An 18,228-nucleotide genomic window follows, 5' to 3' on the forward strand; every position below is an offset into this window, starting at 1 on the left:
ATAGTAATCTTTATGGGTACTCAGAAATCATGCCATTATTACACTAGTCCCTTTAATTCACAAGGTTCTGAGAATACAATTTCCCATTCCGATTCTGGCACTCTCCTTCTCTGACAATATCTGGTCACATTTCGACTATTTTGATTATGCCTGTGTGATGTCTCCTAAACACCATTATATGTAATTACATCCTTTTTATTCAACAGTTCCCTATTACTTAATGTAATTCATGTCAGGGATTTTGTTCCGTTTCCTATTTTTAATTCACCCTTCCTTAGTACCCAGACCGAGGATCGAACACACAGTGGTGAATACTACCGTGTCCCAGTACAGCCACCGTATCTGTGGCTCTCCCGGTCTCCTAGATACTGCTCACGTGATCGGGAGGAAAACCCCGCCCATCACGGAAGCGCGCTGGCAATAACTGTTACCTCTGACGCCCAGCTCAATACTATCGGGGCTGAGGATGGAAGTAGGTTACCGGCCAGAGACCTCGCAGCTTAACTGTAAGTAAGAATCCAGCTAACCGTGCCGGTAACATGAGGGCATTACTAACGCCTTGAGCGCCATCACGCGCCTTCAGGACACGGCCATTCAAAGCCGGTCTCCCTCGCACTAACGCCTCATTTTGGAAACACCTTCTTTTTCAGAATACGTTTCAATGCGAGGGTAACCTCCCCTGCCCCATGAAGTCTACAATCGCTTTATTGAGAGTGAGCCTTGGTCTATGTTTGTTTTTTGTATTGTTGGTGTGTTTGTTTTATGTTTAGCAAACTAGCATGGCAGTGCATGCATCATCAAGTTGATAGGTTCTCGCACACACTAGTCGGTATGCGAGATAGTACCACGCCACCAAAATTGCTGAGACGCGTGGAAGTTGTATAGATTTATACGAACACACAGCACTTTTAGTTATATAGTGTGCAAGTCGCGGTTAAAATCCACCGCCCCCCATTGGTCACATTCACATCCTTCTTTTCACAAACTAAGGTCGGAGCTGAATATTACCCCTGTCGCGCAACATTGATTGGTGTTACAAAACAATTCACAGTCTCATTGGGAGTGACAGCATGCAGGCACAATGTTGAAGCACTGCACTAGGTAACAGGCATGTACAATGTCCAATATTTGACTATTGTCCGCATCTTCCTTTACAGGTATTTTGATTTTTGGAGCTCACCCACCGAGGTGCTAGCTGATACCACGGGCACACTTTTGCCATCCAGTGGTCCCAGAGTGTAGGATTGGGTGCGTCTTTTAGGGGACGTAGACCGTCCACCCTCCTGGTTTTGTGGTCCTGAAGAAAACCTGGTTAATTATAACCTTCATGGTTGAAACATGTAGACCAAACACATACAGAGATACACGGGCTCATTGCTACCCTCACTTTATCTCGCCACGATTTTAACATTGTCCAGTTGCCTGCTAATAAAAAATTTATTTTCCTCAAGTTCAAACCAGGACAATTTTTAACACACCTACTTTTTTCTTTTTTCACGCACCTTCACTCACAACCTGCTCCACTGTAATCAGGTGTTGTAGCACACCCTGATGACGCTAGGTCATTAGGGTGGACCCCGATGATGAAGCATGTCATCACTAGGTGATGAGTGAGGGGTTTTTAACAAAAGGAGACCTTTTGCCTTTTGTCTAAACCATCCACCCCAATAGGAATCTGTGATTTCTTGCTGGTGGTACTCCTTCTTTTGTTTTTCTACAGTTACACCCAGGGGTACAGGAGTACTCCCCGTTCACCTCGGTGAACATAACCCTTGCTCTCCTTTTTGTTCCTTTATGTCAGTATATATAGTCACTTTCATTCCTTTTGACAACACACACGCTCTTGTAAGTGCAATCAACTCTGCTGCTTGGGCTGAATTATGTGGGATACGTGCAGCTTCAACAATCGTATGCAAAGTCGTAACAGCATATGCTGTAGTCGTATCGCCATTCGGAAGCTTGAAGCATGAACCATCCACCCATAAGGTACCATCACACTTCACAAGAGGAGTGTCCTGAAGATCTATTCTCCCTTTCGTTTCTTCTTCATTTCTGAGAAAACAATCATGCTGTTCAGAAGCATCTGTCTCTGCTACAATCGGCAACAACGTAGCTGGATTCAACGTGTTGCATCTTTTTATGTGCACATGACTCGCTAAAAGTGTCAACTCATAACCTGACAATCGAGCACTAGTTAAGTGCTGTGTCTTGGTCCTGTTTAACAAAATGTCCACTGCATGTGGAACCATTACAATCAACATATTATTCATCACTAACCCAGCAGACTGCCGAATAGAAACAGCTGCTGCCGCTGTGGCTCTCAAACAACTCGGCTACGCCCTAGCTACTGGATCTAAAGTCGATGAAAAATACGCGCATGGACGTTGCTTGTCCCCAAAAGACTGTGTCAGCACTGACAATGCACAACCTTCTTTCTCATGGACATACAGTGTAAAAGGCTTACTGTAGTCGGGGGTACCCAACACAGGAGCCGAACACAATGCATCACGCAATTCGGAAAAACTTTTCTGACAATCTTCAGACCATGGAAGGGGATTCGGTGTATCTTTACAGGTCAATACCACCAAGGGTTTGGCCAGTAAAGAAAAATTCGGCATCCATTGTCTGCAATAGGATGTAATGCCCAAGAAAGCGCGCACTTCTCTCTGTGTCCTTGGCACACTTAATTTTGCAATTGCCTGAATTCTTTCTGGGGTCAGTTTCCTTCCCTCCTTCGACAAGAGATGACCTAAGTAGGTCACTTCTTGTCGACAATATTGTAACTTTGAAAGGGACACTTTGTGATGTAAATCAGACAAATGACGCAACAATGACAACGTTGCTTCTTTGCAAATTTCCTCAGTATCTGCAGCGATTAGTAAATCGTCAACATACTGAATAAGGGTAGCGCCATCAGGTAAAACTATTGTATCAAGCTGTGTTTTTAAAGCCTGACTATATATCGATGGACTCTCACAATAGCCCTGGGGAGCGCGTTTGAACCGGAAGCTTCATCCTCCTAAACAGAAGCCGAAAATATCCCTACTCTCTTCGGCAATCGGGATGCTGAAGAAGGCATTTTTCAAGTCAATCACCGAGAACCAAGTCGCGGAAGCTGGTATCATAGTCAATAGGGCACTGATATCAGGAACAACTGGAAATTGTGGCACAACGATTTTGTTCACTTCTCTAAGATCAATCACAAATCTGTAAACGGGTGGCTGAGAAGGGTCAGTACGCTTCAAAACAGGCAAAACAGGACTATTGCAAACGTTGCCTCTTGTCTCTTCAATTACATCTTTTTCAATCAAATCATAAATGATCGCTAGCAGCGCTTTTTCACCTTCACTAGAGATCTTGTATTGGGGAATGCGTGGCATTTTGACATTGGCTTTCAATGTCACAACATATGGCGGTATTTCCAAAAGACCCACATCATTAGGACCAGTAGCCCAAAGAATATCAGGAAGAAACGACAATTCTGTTGGAATTTTATCCCTCGACAAATACATTGGGGAGACTACTTTCCTACCTAGTGTAAGCTCCACTCCTGAAGGAGAACAATACAAAGTCGCATACAATCTTTTCAACAGATCTAATCCCAACAAGTTCTCGCCACAACCTGTTGTCAGAATAAGGGGTGCTTCGAATTCATAAGGTCCAACAGAAAGGGACATAGGACTAGAAATCGGGTACCTAACCGGGGCGCCAGAAAAACCTACTGAAACATTCATTTCGCCAGACAAAGGTGCGCCAGGGAGTTTAGAGTGTATAATAGAACTCTTTGTAGCACCAGTATCCAACAGAAAAGGCTCTGACACACCTGATGTAATCACCTCAACATAAGGTCCACTCTGATCTACTGGAACTGAAACAACTCCCTCTCTTTGTCTATGGTCGTCCTAGCAATCATTACCTTCCATATTATCATCTTCCGCATAGTAGTCATCAGCATAGTACTGAGGCGTCCTACCAGACGCGTTATTCTGCTGATCAAAACTATTGATTGAATTCTGAGGTGGAAAGGAACGCGCGTTCTGGGTGAAATTTCCACGTCCTCTACCTGTAGGCGCTTGTGGAGTACCTCGACCTCGTGCGCTAGAAACACCATTCATACGCTGTAGCAGAGCAGGGCAACTACTTTTAAAATGGCCCTCCTCTTTACAATATGCACACTGATTAGGGCCTACAGGAAAGCGTTGTTGAGGATATTCGGTCCTTTGCATGTTTCTCTGAAACTGCTGAGGCTGCTGATAGTTACTCTGACCACCACGAGGCGGGTACGCCTGCTGTAAAAGAACCTTTGTTTTTAACTCTTTCGTTTTCTTGTCTTCTCTATCTTTCTCATCTTTATCTCGATTTTCGTAATACAGGGCAGTAGCCAATATCTGTGCTGAAGAGGAAACGGCCCAAGAACTCTCTGAATCTTTCAATTTTGTACACAACTCAGGAAGCAAATTGTGCACAAACTTGTCAACGAACAACCGTTGACCACCTTCTGTACTCATGTCTTGACCACTGTGATCGATAAAAGTCTCCTCAAACCTGGTGAAGAAATCAGACACGGTTTCCTATTTCTTCTGCTTACATGCAGACAATTTGTCCCAATTCACTCGCATAGCAGGCATTAAAGTCTTCATGTAGGTAACAATTTTACCAGGGAGTTCTGCAACTACAGGCTCAGGTTTAGCACCACCAACTGGTCGGCCATCTGCAGCAGAAATATTAGCCCAAGTATCACCTAACTCCTGCGCATGATCTGTATGACGAATCAAACCCCATAAAGGCTGTGGAACAACATTTCCAAACAACATGTCGATATCTGCCAAATTCATAACACATGAGTCTGCAGTCTGTGATAATTCCTTGTAATATCCTGCAGGGTTTTTACGGGGGTCAGGCAAAGTCTGCTTAAGGGCCAAAACTTCAGCTCGCTTCCAAGGAACATGTACAAAAACGCGCTGAAAATGTGCTGCCACAGCTGGGGGGTTATTATTTGGACCAGCAGGTACTTCTTCCTTCCATACCGGAGGAACCTCTCTCATGGGGTACTGTCTCGCTTTCCTCCTAACAGAGGGATCATGCTCAAACAATGACCGAGAAACACCTTCACTCCTAAACGACAACAATGTTGCGACTGCTTTTTCAACATCGGAAACCACGATTGTGCCTTTTGCAAACTCGTACCGTACACGACACAGCTCAGGCAGATTGCATTCTAAATCATTTTCCTCCAATTCCTCCCAAAGAAAAACACACATTTTCTCAAAAACGTATCTCTGCTTTGGTGCTTCCCATTGATGGAAGACATCCATAACAGAATCTAGCTCATATCTTGTGGGGTCTGTAACCCATTTGTGTGCCAAATAATTCAATGTTTCCCGCTCTCTAGAGTCGGGCATTTGACTACGCAACTGTTTGTGTGTTGAACCAGGGGTCATACTTGCTGCCCCAAAAAGAGGATACAGAAGACTAGCAACTGTATCAGTCATTCTCTGCCGAACAGAAGGAGAAGTTGACGAAAGAACAGGAGTAAAAGCAGAGTGAGGCAAGGCAGATGCAGATGCAGATGCAGACGCAGTAAAAGTAGGAATATCAGAAGAGGTAGTCGATGCAGTAGGCAAAGTCGTAAGAACTACAGGGGGAGCAGGTAGCAAAGTCAGCGGCCCTTGACGAGGCTGAGCCGTAGCAGTAGGAGCCAACTGAAGAGGAGCTGGCGGTTGTGGAAGAACCTGGGGCACAACAACCGGAGGTTGCACAACTAAAGGTTGCGGAGGTGCAGTAGCACTCTGCGCATAGGGGGGTGGCGAATTCAATAAGTGAGACATTAAAGGATCTTTCTCAAGTTCTTTTGCTGTATCCTGCTGGAGAGGTGGCAAAACTGGATAGCATTTATCGATCGTCATTTTACGTTGCCTGTGCAACTGTTCACTCGCTTGTTCTTCCTCGTCATCTTTATATTGCATAGCAGCTTGCATTATCGAAATACCCTTTTCTCTTTTATTCTTTTTAGCTAATTTAATTTCTTTCTGTTTGGCTTCTTTTCGCCATAGGCGGAAAGAGTCAAACATCGCCGGCCGGGCTTTCTTCTTAAAGAGTCTAACCTCTAGATTATCTAATATCTCTGTGTCAAAACTACCATATTGGGGCCATTTTAAAACACCATCCTTTCTGGTGTATCGGATCCATATTTCATTATATGTGATGGGGCCTACGCCGTGTTTCACATAGAGTCCATAAGTTGGAGTTCCAATTGGAGGAACCGGACACGAGTCCTCCAATCGGGAATCCCTATTACAACCAAGACAAAACAAATTTCCAAGTCTGCTAAGACCAGGCATCTTCGCTCTCTAGTCTAGCTTCAAACTTCAAAGGATTATCGAAATACGATAGTCTCGTGAATACACGAATCCCTCGGCTTTGGTACTTGCAAGTTCCAAATCAAAGATCCCAAGGGGATACCCAAACTAAGAACCAAACTAAGCACTGGGAGACGCTCCACTTATACTTAACTGAGGTATCGATGACGTCACCAGAAGACTCGTCTATCGTTTCGCTCTACCAATCATCAAGGGTCCAAAACAGGGCGATAGTCAGGGCAGCAGTCCTTCGTAGCCGTCGGGAAGCGGGGAACCTCGCAGCAAAGACTTTCGGACCACGTCGACATGCAGGGGTCGATGAAGTGGCGGCCTTCCTCCAGAATTTTCACACGAAGCTCCTCACGAACCTCTGGCTTGGACCAGTACCGCTGATATCGCCCCACGTTGGGCGCCAACTGAAGTACTGGGTTTTTAAGAACCCAGTGGTGCCAGGGAACACACCCTTAGACTTCGGGTCCTTCCTGTTTCAGACTACAGAAACACAGAGTCTTCTGGGTGAAGTCAAAGATCGGGTTTATTGGCTGCAGCCGTAACAGGTGTCCTAGAAGTACAACACGGTGTATATTCTCAAACTTACAAAGCCAGTCTTCTCTTTTTATACAAAATATTATGCTTCAGGCAAACATTCCTTATTTTACAGTTGACCATTCAAATATTTTCACTACAAAGAGAAAGCAGAATCATGATGACAAGCTTATTTTCAGTTTGTCCAACCCAAAATAAATCATCCGGCAAGGCCCAACATTTTCATCAGATATCGACGGACCCCTAATAAAATCGGGCACCTCCTCCTCGTAAAGCAGGTCATAAAGTAAGGAACTGAGACAGGTGTGTGTAAGATTAGGCGTGGTTTGTGTGCGATGAAAGGTTTATGGCATGTTGTGCCTTGATACTAATCTTGATCGGCCACTGGGAGAGGGACTGACCGAACAGGTTTGGCCTTGGGCAGTGGAGTCAGCTTGCCCAGGTCGTGCAGGAGTCAGCAAAGGTGTACGTGTCCTTCAGACTCGTTTTTGGCTTTAGTCACCGGCCTATGTGAGGGCAATCACAAAATGGCTGTCGTTCACAAAATGGAACCGAGGGTTCAGGACGGAACCTCTGGTTTCAGGGTGAAGTCGTCACTCGAATATGACGAAAATGCTTGTGCATAGTATACTAGCCATTCTCGGTCTGCTGATATCAAAAATCGTCATGATACAACGATGTTTATAACACAGGTCCAGAATTTTCAGTACCACAGCCCCTGATCATCACACACCTGTCGGGGGCCGATTGCAATAGTTTCTCCCCACTTGGTGATCCTTAACATCAGATTAGTGAGTGTCAGACATTATCCAACATGGATTGTGTGGAGCTCATCACCACACATCCAAACATTCCGCCTTACACTCACAGGCTCTCTCCAAACATTACCCACACAGGAAGTTCAAGCTCTTCTTCTCAAAGGTGCTATAGAACCTGTCCCTCTTCAATATCAGGTGTCAGGAGTATACTCATAGTACTTCCTAATACCCAAAAAGGAGGGATCTTTGCAGCCAATATTAGTTCTGCGGCCCTTTAATCATTAAATCCTGTCAGAATATTTCCCTATGGTCACTCTTCAAGACGAGATCGCATTTCTACAGCATAGCCACTTTCTCTCAACACCTAGATTTAAAGGATGCCTATTTTCACATTCCAATACAACCAGCACATCGCAAATACCTCAGATTTGTGATAGCAGACAAATATTATCAATTTAAAGTCCCCCCCTCTCCCCCCCCTTGACCACTGCACCACGGGTATTCACCAAATCCCTAGCAGTGGTAGCAGCACATTTACGCTAACAAAACATCCATGTCTTTCCATATTGTAATGCCAGGCTTATTAAAGCCAGTACTCTTTTGCTGTGTCAACAACACACCAAACTACCATAAACCTGCTCCTTCAGCAGGCTTCACTGTCAATTTCCAAAAATCTCATCTTCAGCCTTTACAGATTCAACGGTATCTGGGGGCTATCCTATACAGATGTGGGATTAGCCTATGCCAGTACAGCAAGGATCCTAAATTTCCAAACACTAATACCACAGTTCCAACCCAATCAATTGACAGAAAGAACTGTCATATACTTATTAGAAATGATGCAGCATGCATCACTATAGTCCCTCATGTACAGTTACACATGCGGCTTCTGCAGGAATGTCTAGCACAGTAATGGTCTCAGTCACAGGGTCAGGTAGAGAATCTAGTGTTGATTGATAGCCGCACTCATTGCTCTCTGCTGTGGTGGAATTAAAACATCCTGTTAAAAGGGGGGCCTTTCCTTGAGCCTGTTCCCCGCATCATCCGGACAATGGATGCATCACTCACAGGCTGGGGTGCTCACTTACATAATCTCAAAGTCCAGGAGCCCTGGGATACGTAACCCCAGGATCTCCACATCAACTACCTAGGGCATCAAGCTGTTCACTTAGCATTGAAAACGTTCCTGCCTTTCCTGATTGACAAGGTTATTTTAGTCGGGGCAGACAATATGACAACCATGTACAAAAATAGGGGGACATAATTATCATGCCTATCTCAAAAGATTTGGCGTTGGGCTCATCATCACAACAGTCATCTCCCAGGAACAGACAATTATTTTGCCAACCTCCTTAGCAGGATGTGGCAACAAGTCCACGAATGAGAATCCACTCCAAGGTCATCCCCCTTACTTCTACAAGTGGGGGGTTTCCCCAAATAGATCAGTTCGCAACTGCGGGCAACACAAAATGCCCAGACTTCGCTTTCAGGCTCCCACACCCACTACCACAGGGCAGTGCTGTGTAGATGAATTGGTCAGAAATATTTGCCTATGCTTTTCCGTCTCTACCTCTTCTTCTGTTTCTAGTTCAGAAGGTCAGGCAAACACCCCACACACTCATACTAGTAGCTCCCACATGGGCCTGACAGCCCTGATTCACAACACTACTCGAACTCTCAGTTGTTCCATCCAAGAAGCTTCTCCTCAACCCGGACCTTCTGACTCACAACCATGGAGAAATCAGACACTCAAATCCCAGGGAACTCAAACTAGCGATTTGGCTCCTGAGGTCGTAGATTTCGGTCATCTGATTCTTCCACCAGAATGTATGATCATTCTCAAAGAAGCTTGTAAGACTACTTCTAGAGCATGCTATGCAGCCAAATGGAAAAGACTTGTCTGTTACAGTCATACTAACACTATCAACCCATGTAATGCTACAGTGCAAACATTGTTTGTTAAGTTCTACATTTACAACTCTCTGGCTTTACGTTCACTTCCATACGATTACATCTTGTTGCCCCCTATCTGAAAAATAGGCAAAGTACTATAACTAGTACTTTGTTTAAAGTACCAGTTTTCAAACCTTTTATGGAAGGCCTCAAGAGAGTGATTACACCTAGAGTTCCACCTGCATCTACCTGGAATCTTAATATCGTTCTCACAAGAAATGGGTCCATCATTTGAACCACTACATAATTGTGCCCTCCAGTTCTGATCTTGGATGGTTGCTTTTTTATTCGCCATCACTTCACTTAGATGTGTTGGCGAGCTCCAGGTTCTAACGCAATATGACCCCTTCTTCCAACTAATCAGGGATAGGCTGTTCTCTGCGCCAACCCAAAGTTCTTTCCAAAGGTGGTCTCCTCCTTCCACCTTAACCAGTCAGTTGAGCTACCTGTATTCACCCCCACATAAAAGAAAGCCCATATCCAAATCAGGCATTGCCCAATGGATAATAAAATGCATTCAAACATGTTACATTACAGTCAAAAGGACTTTAACAACGCCTCCTACATTACACTCTACTCCCAAAATAGGGGCTTCCATAGCTTTCGTAGGCAGTATCCCACTAGCTGATGTATTAAAGCAGCTGAATGGTCTACACCACACACTTTCACTAAGCATTATTTTGTGGATGTCTTAGCACAGCAACATGAAAATGTAGGTCAGGCCGTGCTACGTACACTTTGTCAAACACCTGCAACACCCACAGGGTAACCACCGCTTTTGGAGGGCACTGCTTTACAGTCCTTACAAAAAGTATGTGTATCTACAGCCACACATGCCTTAAATGAATTATCCTGTAAACATCTGTTCTTGGCATGTAGTGCTGTAGATTAACATGCGCCGACTCTTCTACCCGGACACATGTGGCCGTTGCAGTTCCTTTTTTCCTATGCATATGCATGGACATCTCTTTACTGCCACTTTCTTAAACTCCATTCTCACATGCCTGCATGAAAACAATCTAACAATGGAGTTGATGCCCATGCACACTATTACCAAAAGGAGGAGTCACTTTACCTCGTGACTTGAAAGACTTCTTCAAAGAAAAACAACGTGTGCACATCCAGACCCAACACTATATGGCAGGAGTATGCAAAGCATGTGAGATTCAGCACTACATGCCTAGAACAGATGCTTACAGGGTAAGTAACATAATCCTTTTCTGTGCATATGAAATCACCATATGTAATCCATTGGGAAAATGACCTCTAACATGAACCAGCTGTCATGGAAGAGGAAAACTGCCATTGTCAACGAGCAATTTTCTAGCCTAAACCAAAAAATAGACGCCATTGGAACTTCATGCCTTCACAAAATGCCTAACAATACCTAGCCCTGCTTGCGAACCAAAGGGAAAGAATACTGTGCTGATTACTAAATACCACCAAGAATAGAAGAAACCCCGCAGAATCAGACAAATGCCTGTGTGGCGAGAGAAAGGGCATGATACAAGTTATGCTATCCTGCAAGTTCTACAGCACAGTTAACTCTAATTCAATAGATAAGATCTTACGCAAAGAGCAGCTCGATAATCCAGCAGAGCAAATATTGTATACTGTTAAGTGATCTTGTAGGCCACACAACAAAAGCAGCTAGTTTTTTTTCTGAGGAAAAGCTGGGACATCCATTCAAAACTTTAGGACGCTTATCAGCCCAACAGACTATAGGAGCCTTTGTATATGTTTTTAGAAAGAATACGTTAATGAGATTTTAGGATGTTAAGCATGCTACATATGATAATTGTAACACACTTTTTTAATGTATTACATATTGCAAAGTGTATTTTTATTGTATTTCATAAAATTGTAATCTTTATAAATCTTACAATGGTTATCTGAAAGGCAGCTGTCTTTTTGCATTGTGTGCCTAAAACATTTTAATAAAATCAAACCTTTAATCTAAGTGTTGAAAGCATTATTGTATTAAACAGACAATTGGACCAGAGAATAACCTTCAAGCACTTTGTTATCCCTGCTCTTCTCACCCTCGCACTTCATGGCGTCTGCCTTCCCTCCATGGGGATCTGTCTCTGCCATTCATGTATGTGCTGCTGTGTTTTCTCCTGTATTTATTATTTTGTCTTCAATCAGATGGAGGGAGAAAATGTAATAGTTTAAACCGAGCCTTTTGTATCGCCAGTTAAACTCATGTTCTGTCTCTGTAGGAATGCTGTTAACGGCCAACGAGGCGCCAAAAATGAATATCTATTACATACCGGTAAGTCTTTCATATTATTTGTGTTATAGTTTTGATTTATTGAGATTGTTGTTTTCAAATATTTTGTAAACTGTATTAAAATAATATCCATTTTGTGGTCTAATTAAGGATTCTGACAGGAGGATATGTTTTCAAAGCTCTGATTCTTAACTCTATTCAAAGAGAGACGGTGATTTAAAAAATAAGATTGCTCATGTTTGTTTTAATGAATTGATTAATGCTGCCTGCTATTGTTGCTGTTATTGTTAATGAACACCTGCCCAGTGCACAATCTGCCATTATTCCAAGCCCTTTGGAGACATAAGAAAAGGGCAATGGTTTTGGCAGTCAGCGTTACGATTGGTTGAAAGAGTCAACTGTTATAGGTTTTATGGAGTTAGCTTTGTTTATGTGGATTCCATAAAGCTCATCATTTAAATGAAATCCAATTTACACGTGTCAAATTTACAAACACCAGGCATCTTGCTCCCAGTGACCTGTAGACAAGGTGCCAAGTTTATAACAAAAAAGTACAGCCATTTGTTTAAATGGGATGAATTTAAAGTGAAGAAACATGCTTCATAAAACATTAAGATGTAATTGGCTCAATTGAAAGTCGTGAAAAATATTAAGACTTTGGGCCAGATGTATGACCCTTTTTTACTGTCGCAAACGCAAGAACCTCCCGTTTGCGACCGCAAAAAAGGGTAATGGCATGTACAAATGCTATTTTGCGAGTCACTGACTCGCAAAATAGCATTTGCATCTCTCGCTATTAGGAAGGGGCGTCCCTTCCTAATACCGAGTCACCATGCTATGTACTATTGTTTTGCGGCCGCAAAACACTTGCAGTTTACCACCTACATCAATTAGGTGGTAAACCACTCGCAAACAGGAAAGGGTCCCCAGGGCACCCCTTCCCCTTTGTGAGCATGTTAGGAAATGTTTTTTAAGAGCAGCCAGTGGTCCAAGGGACCAATGCCTGCCCTTAAAAAAATGAAACAGAAAGGTTTATTTTTCTTTTTTAAGTGCAAGCTGTTTTCCTTTCCAAGCTGAATTTAATTTTTTTTTTTAAAACTGCTTTATTAAAAAAGCAAAGCGATACAAAAGGGGATGATGGACGGAGCGTTTGAACAAATCAAACACTCACCCCCAGTCAAATGATCTGGGTTTAATCCATCACCATTCTTTAGTTCACTCAGCCACCCCAGTGTGACAGGGTATACTCAGACGTGAGTCCCTTGTTCACTTGGCCACTGGATTCAAGATAGCCTGGCTGATGAGGATTATGAATCCGAAACCGGTCCCAGGATGCTTGTTTCCGGTCCAGGGAAGACATGGCTTGGCAGTTCGGGCTGGACTGTTCCCATAAGGCACAGGGTCAGACTGATTTGCATATAGCCATGTCTGAACTGGGGTGGCTGAGTGAACTAAAGAATGGTGATGGATTAAACCCAGATCAGTTGACTGGGGGTGAGTCTTTGATTTGTTCAAACGCTCCGTCCATCATCCCCTTTTGTATCGCTTTGTTCGCCCTAAGTGTGGCAGGGTATACTCAGACGTGAGTCCCTTGTTCACTTGGCCACTGGATTCAAGATAGCCTGGCTGATGAGGATTATGAATCCGAAACCGGTCCCAGGATGCTTGTTTCCGGTCCAGGGAAGACATGGCTTGGCAGTTCGGGCTGGACTGTTCCCATAAGGCACAGGGTCAGACTGATTTGCATATAGCCATGTCTGAACTGGGGTGGCTGAGTGAACTAAAGAATGGTGATGGATTAAACCCAGATCAGTTGACTGGGGGTGAGTGTTTGATTTGTTCAAACGCTCCGTCCATCATCCCCTTTTGTATCGCTTTGTTCGCCCTAAGTGTGGCAGGGTATACTCAGACGTGAGTCCCTTGTTCACTTGGCCACTGGATTCAAGATAGCCTGGCTGATGAGGATTATGAATCGGAAACCGGTCCCAGGATGCTTGTTTCCGGTCCAGGGAAGACATGGCTTGGCAGTTCGGGCTGGACTGTTCCCATAAGGCACAGGGTCAGACCGGTCCAGGGAAAGACATGGCTTGGCAGTTCGGGCTGGACTGTTCCCATAAGGCACAGGGTCAGACTGATTTGCATATAGCCATGTCTGAACTGGGGTGGCTGAGTGAACTAAAGAATGGTGATGGATTAAACCCAGATCAGTTGACTGGGGGTGAGTGTTTGATTTGTTCAAACGCTCCGTCCATCATCCCCTTTTGTATCGCTTTGTTCGCCCTAAGTGTGGGCAGGGTACTCAACATATGAATCCAAAAACGGATATGGTATCGGTCCAGGGAAGACATGGCTTGGCAGTTCGGGCTGGACTGTTCCCATAAGGCACAGGGTCAGACTGATTTGCATATAGCCATGTCTGAATGGGGTGGCTGAGTGAACTAAAGAATGGTGATGGATTAAACCCAGATCAGTTGACTGGGGGTGAGTGTTTGATTTGTTCAAACGCTCCGTCCATCATCCCCTTTTGTATCGCTTTGTTCGCCCTAAGTGTGGCAGGGTATACTCAGACGTGAGTCCCTTGTTCACTTGGCCACTGGATTCAAGATAGCCTGGCTGATGAGGATTATGAATCCGAAACCGGTCCCAGGATGCTTGTTTCCGGTCCAGGGAAGACATGGCTTGGCAGTTCGGGCTGGACTGTTCCCATAAGGCACAGGGTCAGACTGATTTGCATATAGCCATGTCTGAACTGGGGTGGCTGAGTGAACTAAAGAATGGTGATGGATTAAACCCACATCAGTTGACTGGGGGTGAGTGTTTGATTTGTTCAAACGCTCCGTCCATCATCCCCTTTTGTATCGCTTTGTTCGCCCTAAGTGTGGCAGGGTATACTCAGACGTGAGTCCCTTGTTCACTTGGCCACTGGATTCAAGATAGCCTGGCTGATGAGGATTATGAATCCGAAACCGGTCCCAGGATGCTTGTTTCCGGTCCAGGGAAGACATGGCTTGGCAGTTCGGGCTGGACTGTTCCCATAAGGCACAGGGTCAGACTGATTTGCATATAGCCATGTCTGAACTGGGGTGGCTGAGTGAACTAAAGAATGGTGATGGATTAAACCCAGATCAGTTGACTGGGGGTGAGTGTTTGATTTGTTCAAACGCTCCGTCCATCATCCCCTTTTGTATCGCTTTGTTCGCCCTAAGTGTGGCAGGGTATACTCAGACGTGAGTCCCTTGTTCACTTGGCCACTGGATTCAAGATAGCCTAGCTGATGAGGATTATGAATCCGAAACCGGTCCCAGGATGCTTGTTTCCGGTCCAGGGAAGACATGGCTTGGCAGTTCGGGCTGGACTGTTCCCATAAGGCACAGGGTCAGACTGATTTGCATATAGCCATGTCTGAACTGGGGTGGCTGAGTGAACTAAAGAATGGTGATGGATTAAACCCAGATCAGTTGACTGGGGGTGAGTGTTTGATTTGTTCAAACGCTCCGTCCATCATCCCCTTTTGTATCGCTTTGTTCGCCCTAAGTGTGGCAGGGTATACTCAGACGTGAGTCCCTTGTTCACTTGGCCACTGGATTCAAGATAGCCTGGCTGATGAGGATTATGAATCCGAAACCGGTTCCAGGATGCTTGTTTCCTGTCCAGGGAAGACATGGCTTGGCAGTTCGGGCTGGACTGTTCCCATAAGGCACAGGGTCAGACTGATTTGCATATAGCCATGTCTGAACTGGGGTGGCTGAGTGAACTAAAGAATGGTGATGGATTAAACCCAGATCAGTTGACTGGGGGTGAGTGTTTGATTTGTTCAAACGCTCCGTCCATCATCCCCTTTTGTATCGCTTTGTTCGCCCTAAGTGTGGCAGGGTATACTCAGACGTGAGTCCCTTGTTCACTTGGCCACTGGATTCAAGATAGCCTGGCTGATGAGGATTATGAATCCGAAACCGGTCCCAGGATGCTCGTTTCCGGTCCAGGGAAGACATGGCTTGGCAGTTCGGGCTGGACTGTTCCCATGAGGCACAGGATCAGACTGATTTGCATATAGCCATGTCTGAACTGGGGTGGCTGAGTGAACTAAAGAATGGTGATGGATTAAACCCAGATCAGTTGACTGGGGGTGAGTCTTTGATTTGTTCAAACGCTCCGTCCATCATCCCCTTTTGTATCGCTTTGTTCGCCCTAAGTGTGGCAGGGTATACTCAGACGTGAGTCCCTTGTTCACTTGGCCACTGGATTCAAGATAGCCTGGCTGATGAGGATTATGAATCCGAAACCGGTCCCAGGATGCTTGTTTCTGGTCCAGGGAAGACATGGCTTGGCAGTTCGGGCTGGACTGTTCCCATAAGGCACAGGGTCAGACTGATTTGCATATAGCCATGTCTGAACTGGGGTGGCTGAGTGAACTAAAGAATGGTGATGGATTAAACCCAGATCAGTTGACTGGGGGTGAGTGTTTGATTTGTTCAAACGCTCCGTCCATCATCCCCTTTTGTATCGCTTTGTTCGCCCTAAGTGTGGCAGGGTATACTCAGACGTGAGTCCCTTGTTCACTTGGCCACTGGATTCAAGATAGCCTGGCTGATGAGGATTATGAATCGGAAACCGGTCCCAGGATGCTTGTTTCCGGTCCAGGGAAGACATGGCTTGGCAGTTCGGGCTGGACTGTTCCCATAAGGCACAGGGTCAGACTGATTTGCATATAGCCATGTCTGAACTGGGGTGGCTGAGTGAACTAAAGAATGGTGATGGATTAAACCCAGATCAGTTGACTGGGGGTGAGTGTTTGATTTGTTCAAACGCTCCGTCCATCATCCCCTTTTGTATCGCTTTGTTCGCCCTAAGTGTGGCAGGGTATACTCAGACGTGAGTCCCTTGTTCACTTGGCCACTGGATTCAAGATAGCCTGGCTGATGAGGATTATGAATCGGAAACCGGTCCCAGGATGCTTGTTTCCGGTCCAGGGAAGACATGGCTTGGCAGTTCGGGCTGGACTGTTCCCATAAGGCACAGGGTCAGACTGATTTGCATATAGCCATGTCTGAACTGGGGTGGCTGAGTGAACTAAAGAATGGTGATGGATTAAACCCAGATCAGTTGACTGGGGGTGAGTGTTTGATTTGTTCAAACGCTCCGTCCATCATCCCCTTTTGTATCGCTTTGTTCGCCCTAAGTGTGGCAGGGTATACTCAGACGTGAGTCCCTTGTTCACTTGGCCACTGGATTCAAGATAGCCTGGCTGATGAGGATTATGAATCGGAAACCGGTCCCAGGATGCTTGTTTCCGGTCCAGGGAAGACATGGCTTGGCAGTTCGGGCTGGACTATTCCCATAAGGCACAGGGTCAGACTGATTTGCATATAGCCATGTCTGAACTGGGGTGGCTGAGTGAACTAAAGAATGGTGATGGATTAAACCCAGATCAGTTGACTGGGGGTGAGTGTTTGATTTGTTCAAACGCTCCGTCCATCATCCCCTTTTGTATCGCTTTGTTCGCCCTAAGTGTGGCAGGGTATACTCAGACGTGAGTCCCTTGTTCACTTGGCCACTGGATTCAAGATAGCCTGGCTGATGAGGATTATGAATCGGAAACCGGTCCCAGGATGCTTGTTTCCGGTCCAGGGAAGACATGGCTTGGTAGTTCGGGCTGGACTGTTCCCATAAGGCACAGGGTCAGACTGATTTGCATATAGCCATGTCTGAACTGGGGTGGCTGAGTGAACTAAAGAATGGTGATGGATTAAACCCAGATCAGTTGACTGGGGGTGAGTGTTTGATTTGTTCAAACGCTCCGTCCATCATCCCCTTTTGTATCGCTTTGTTCGCCCTAAGTGTGGCAGGGTATACTCAGACGTGAGTCCCTTGTTCACTTGGCCACTGGATTCAAGATAGCCTGGCTGATGAGGATTATGAATCCGAAACCGGTCCCAGGATGCTTGTTTCCGGTCCAGGGAAGACATGGCTTGGCAGTTCGGGCTGGACTGTTCCCATAAGGCACAGGGTCAGACTGATTTGCATATAGCCATGTCTGAACTGGGGTGGCTGAGTGAACTAAAGAATGGTGATGGATTAAACCCAGATCAGTTGACTGGGGGTGAGTGTTTGATTTGTTCAAACGCTCCGTCCATCATCCCCTTTTGTATCGCTTTGTTCGCCCTAAGTGTGGCAGGGTATACTCAGACGTGAGTCCCTTGTTCACTTGGCCACTGGATTCAAGATAGCCTGGCTGATGAGGATTATGAATCCGAAACCGGTCCCAGGATGCTTGTTTCCGGTCCAGGGAAGACATGGCTTGGCAGTTCGGGCTGGACTGTTCCCATAAGGCACAGGGTCAGACTGATTTGCATATAGCCATGTCTGAACTGGGGTGGCT

At 45.3% G+C, this 18,228-nt stretch overlaps 1 protein-coding gene across 1 annotated transcript in view; it reads left to right on the forward strand.

The window, feature by feature from the left end:
• Positions 1–18,228, forward strand: part of NOL10 (nucleolar protein 10) — a 1,044,486-nt gene that overhangs the window by 587,714 nt on the left and 438,544 nt on the right. Inside the window, exon 13 of the mRNA XM_078647803.1 lies at positions 11,839–11,891. Within this exon, the coding sequence (XP_078503929.1) occupies positions 11,839–11,891 (53 nt within the window). The remainder of the gene's footprint in view (positions 1–11,838; positions 11,892–18,228) is intronic.

Source organism: Lissotriton helveticus, chromosome 6, assembly GCF_964261635.1.
Source record: "Lissotriton helveticus chromosome 6, aLisHel1.1, whole genome shotgun sequence".
NCBI lineage: Eukaryota > Metazoa > Chordata > Amphibia > Caudata > Salamandridae > Lissotriton > Lissotriton helveticus.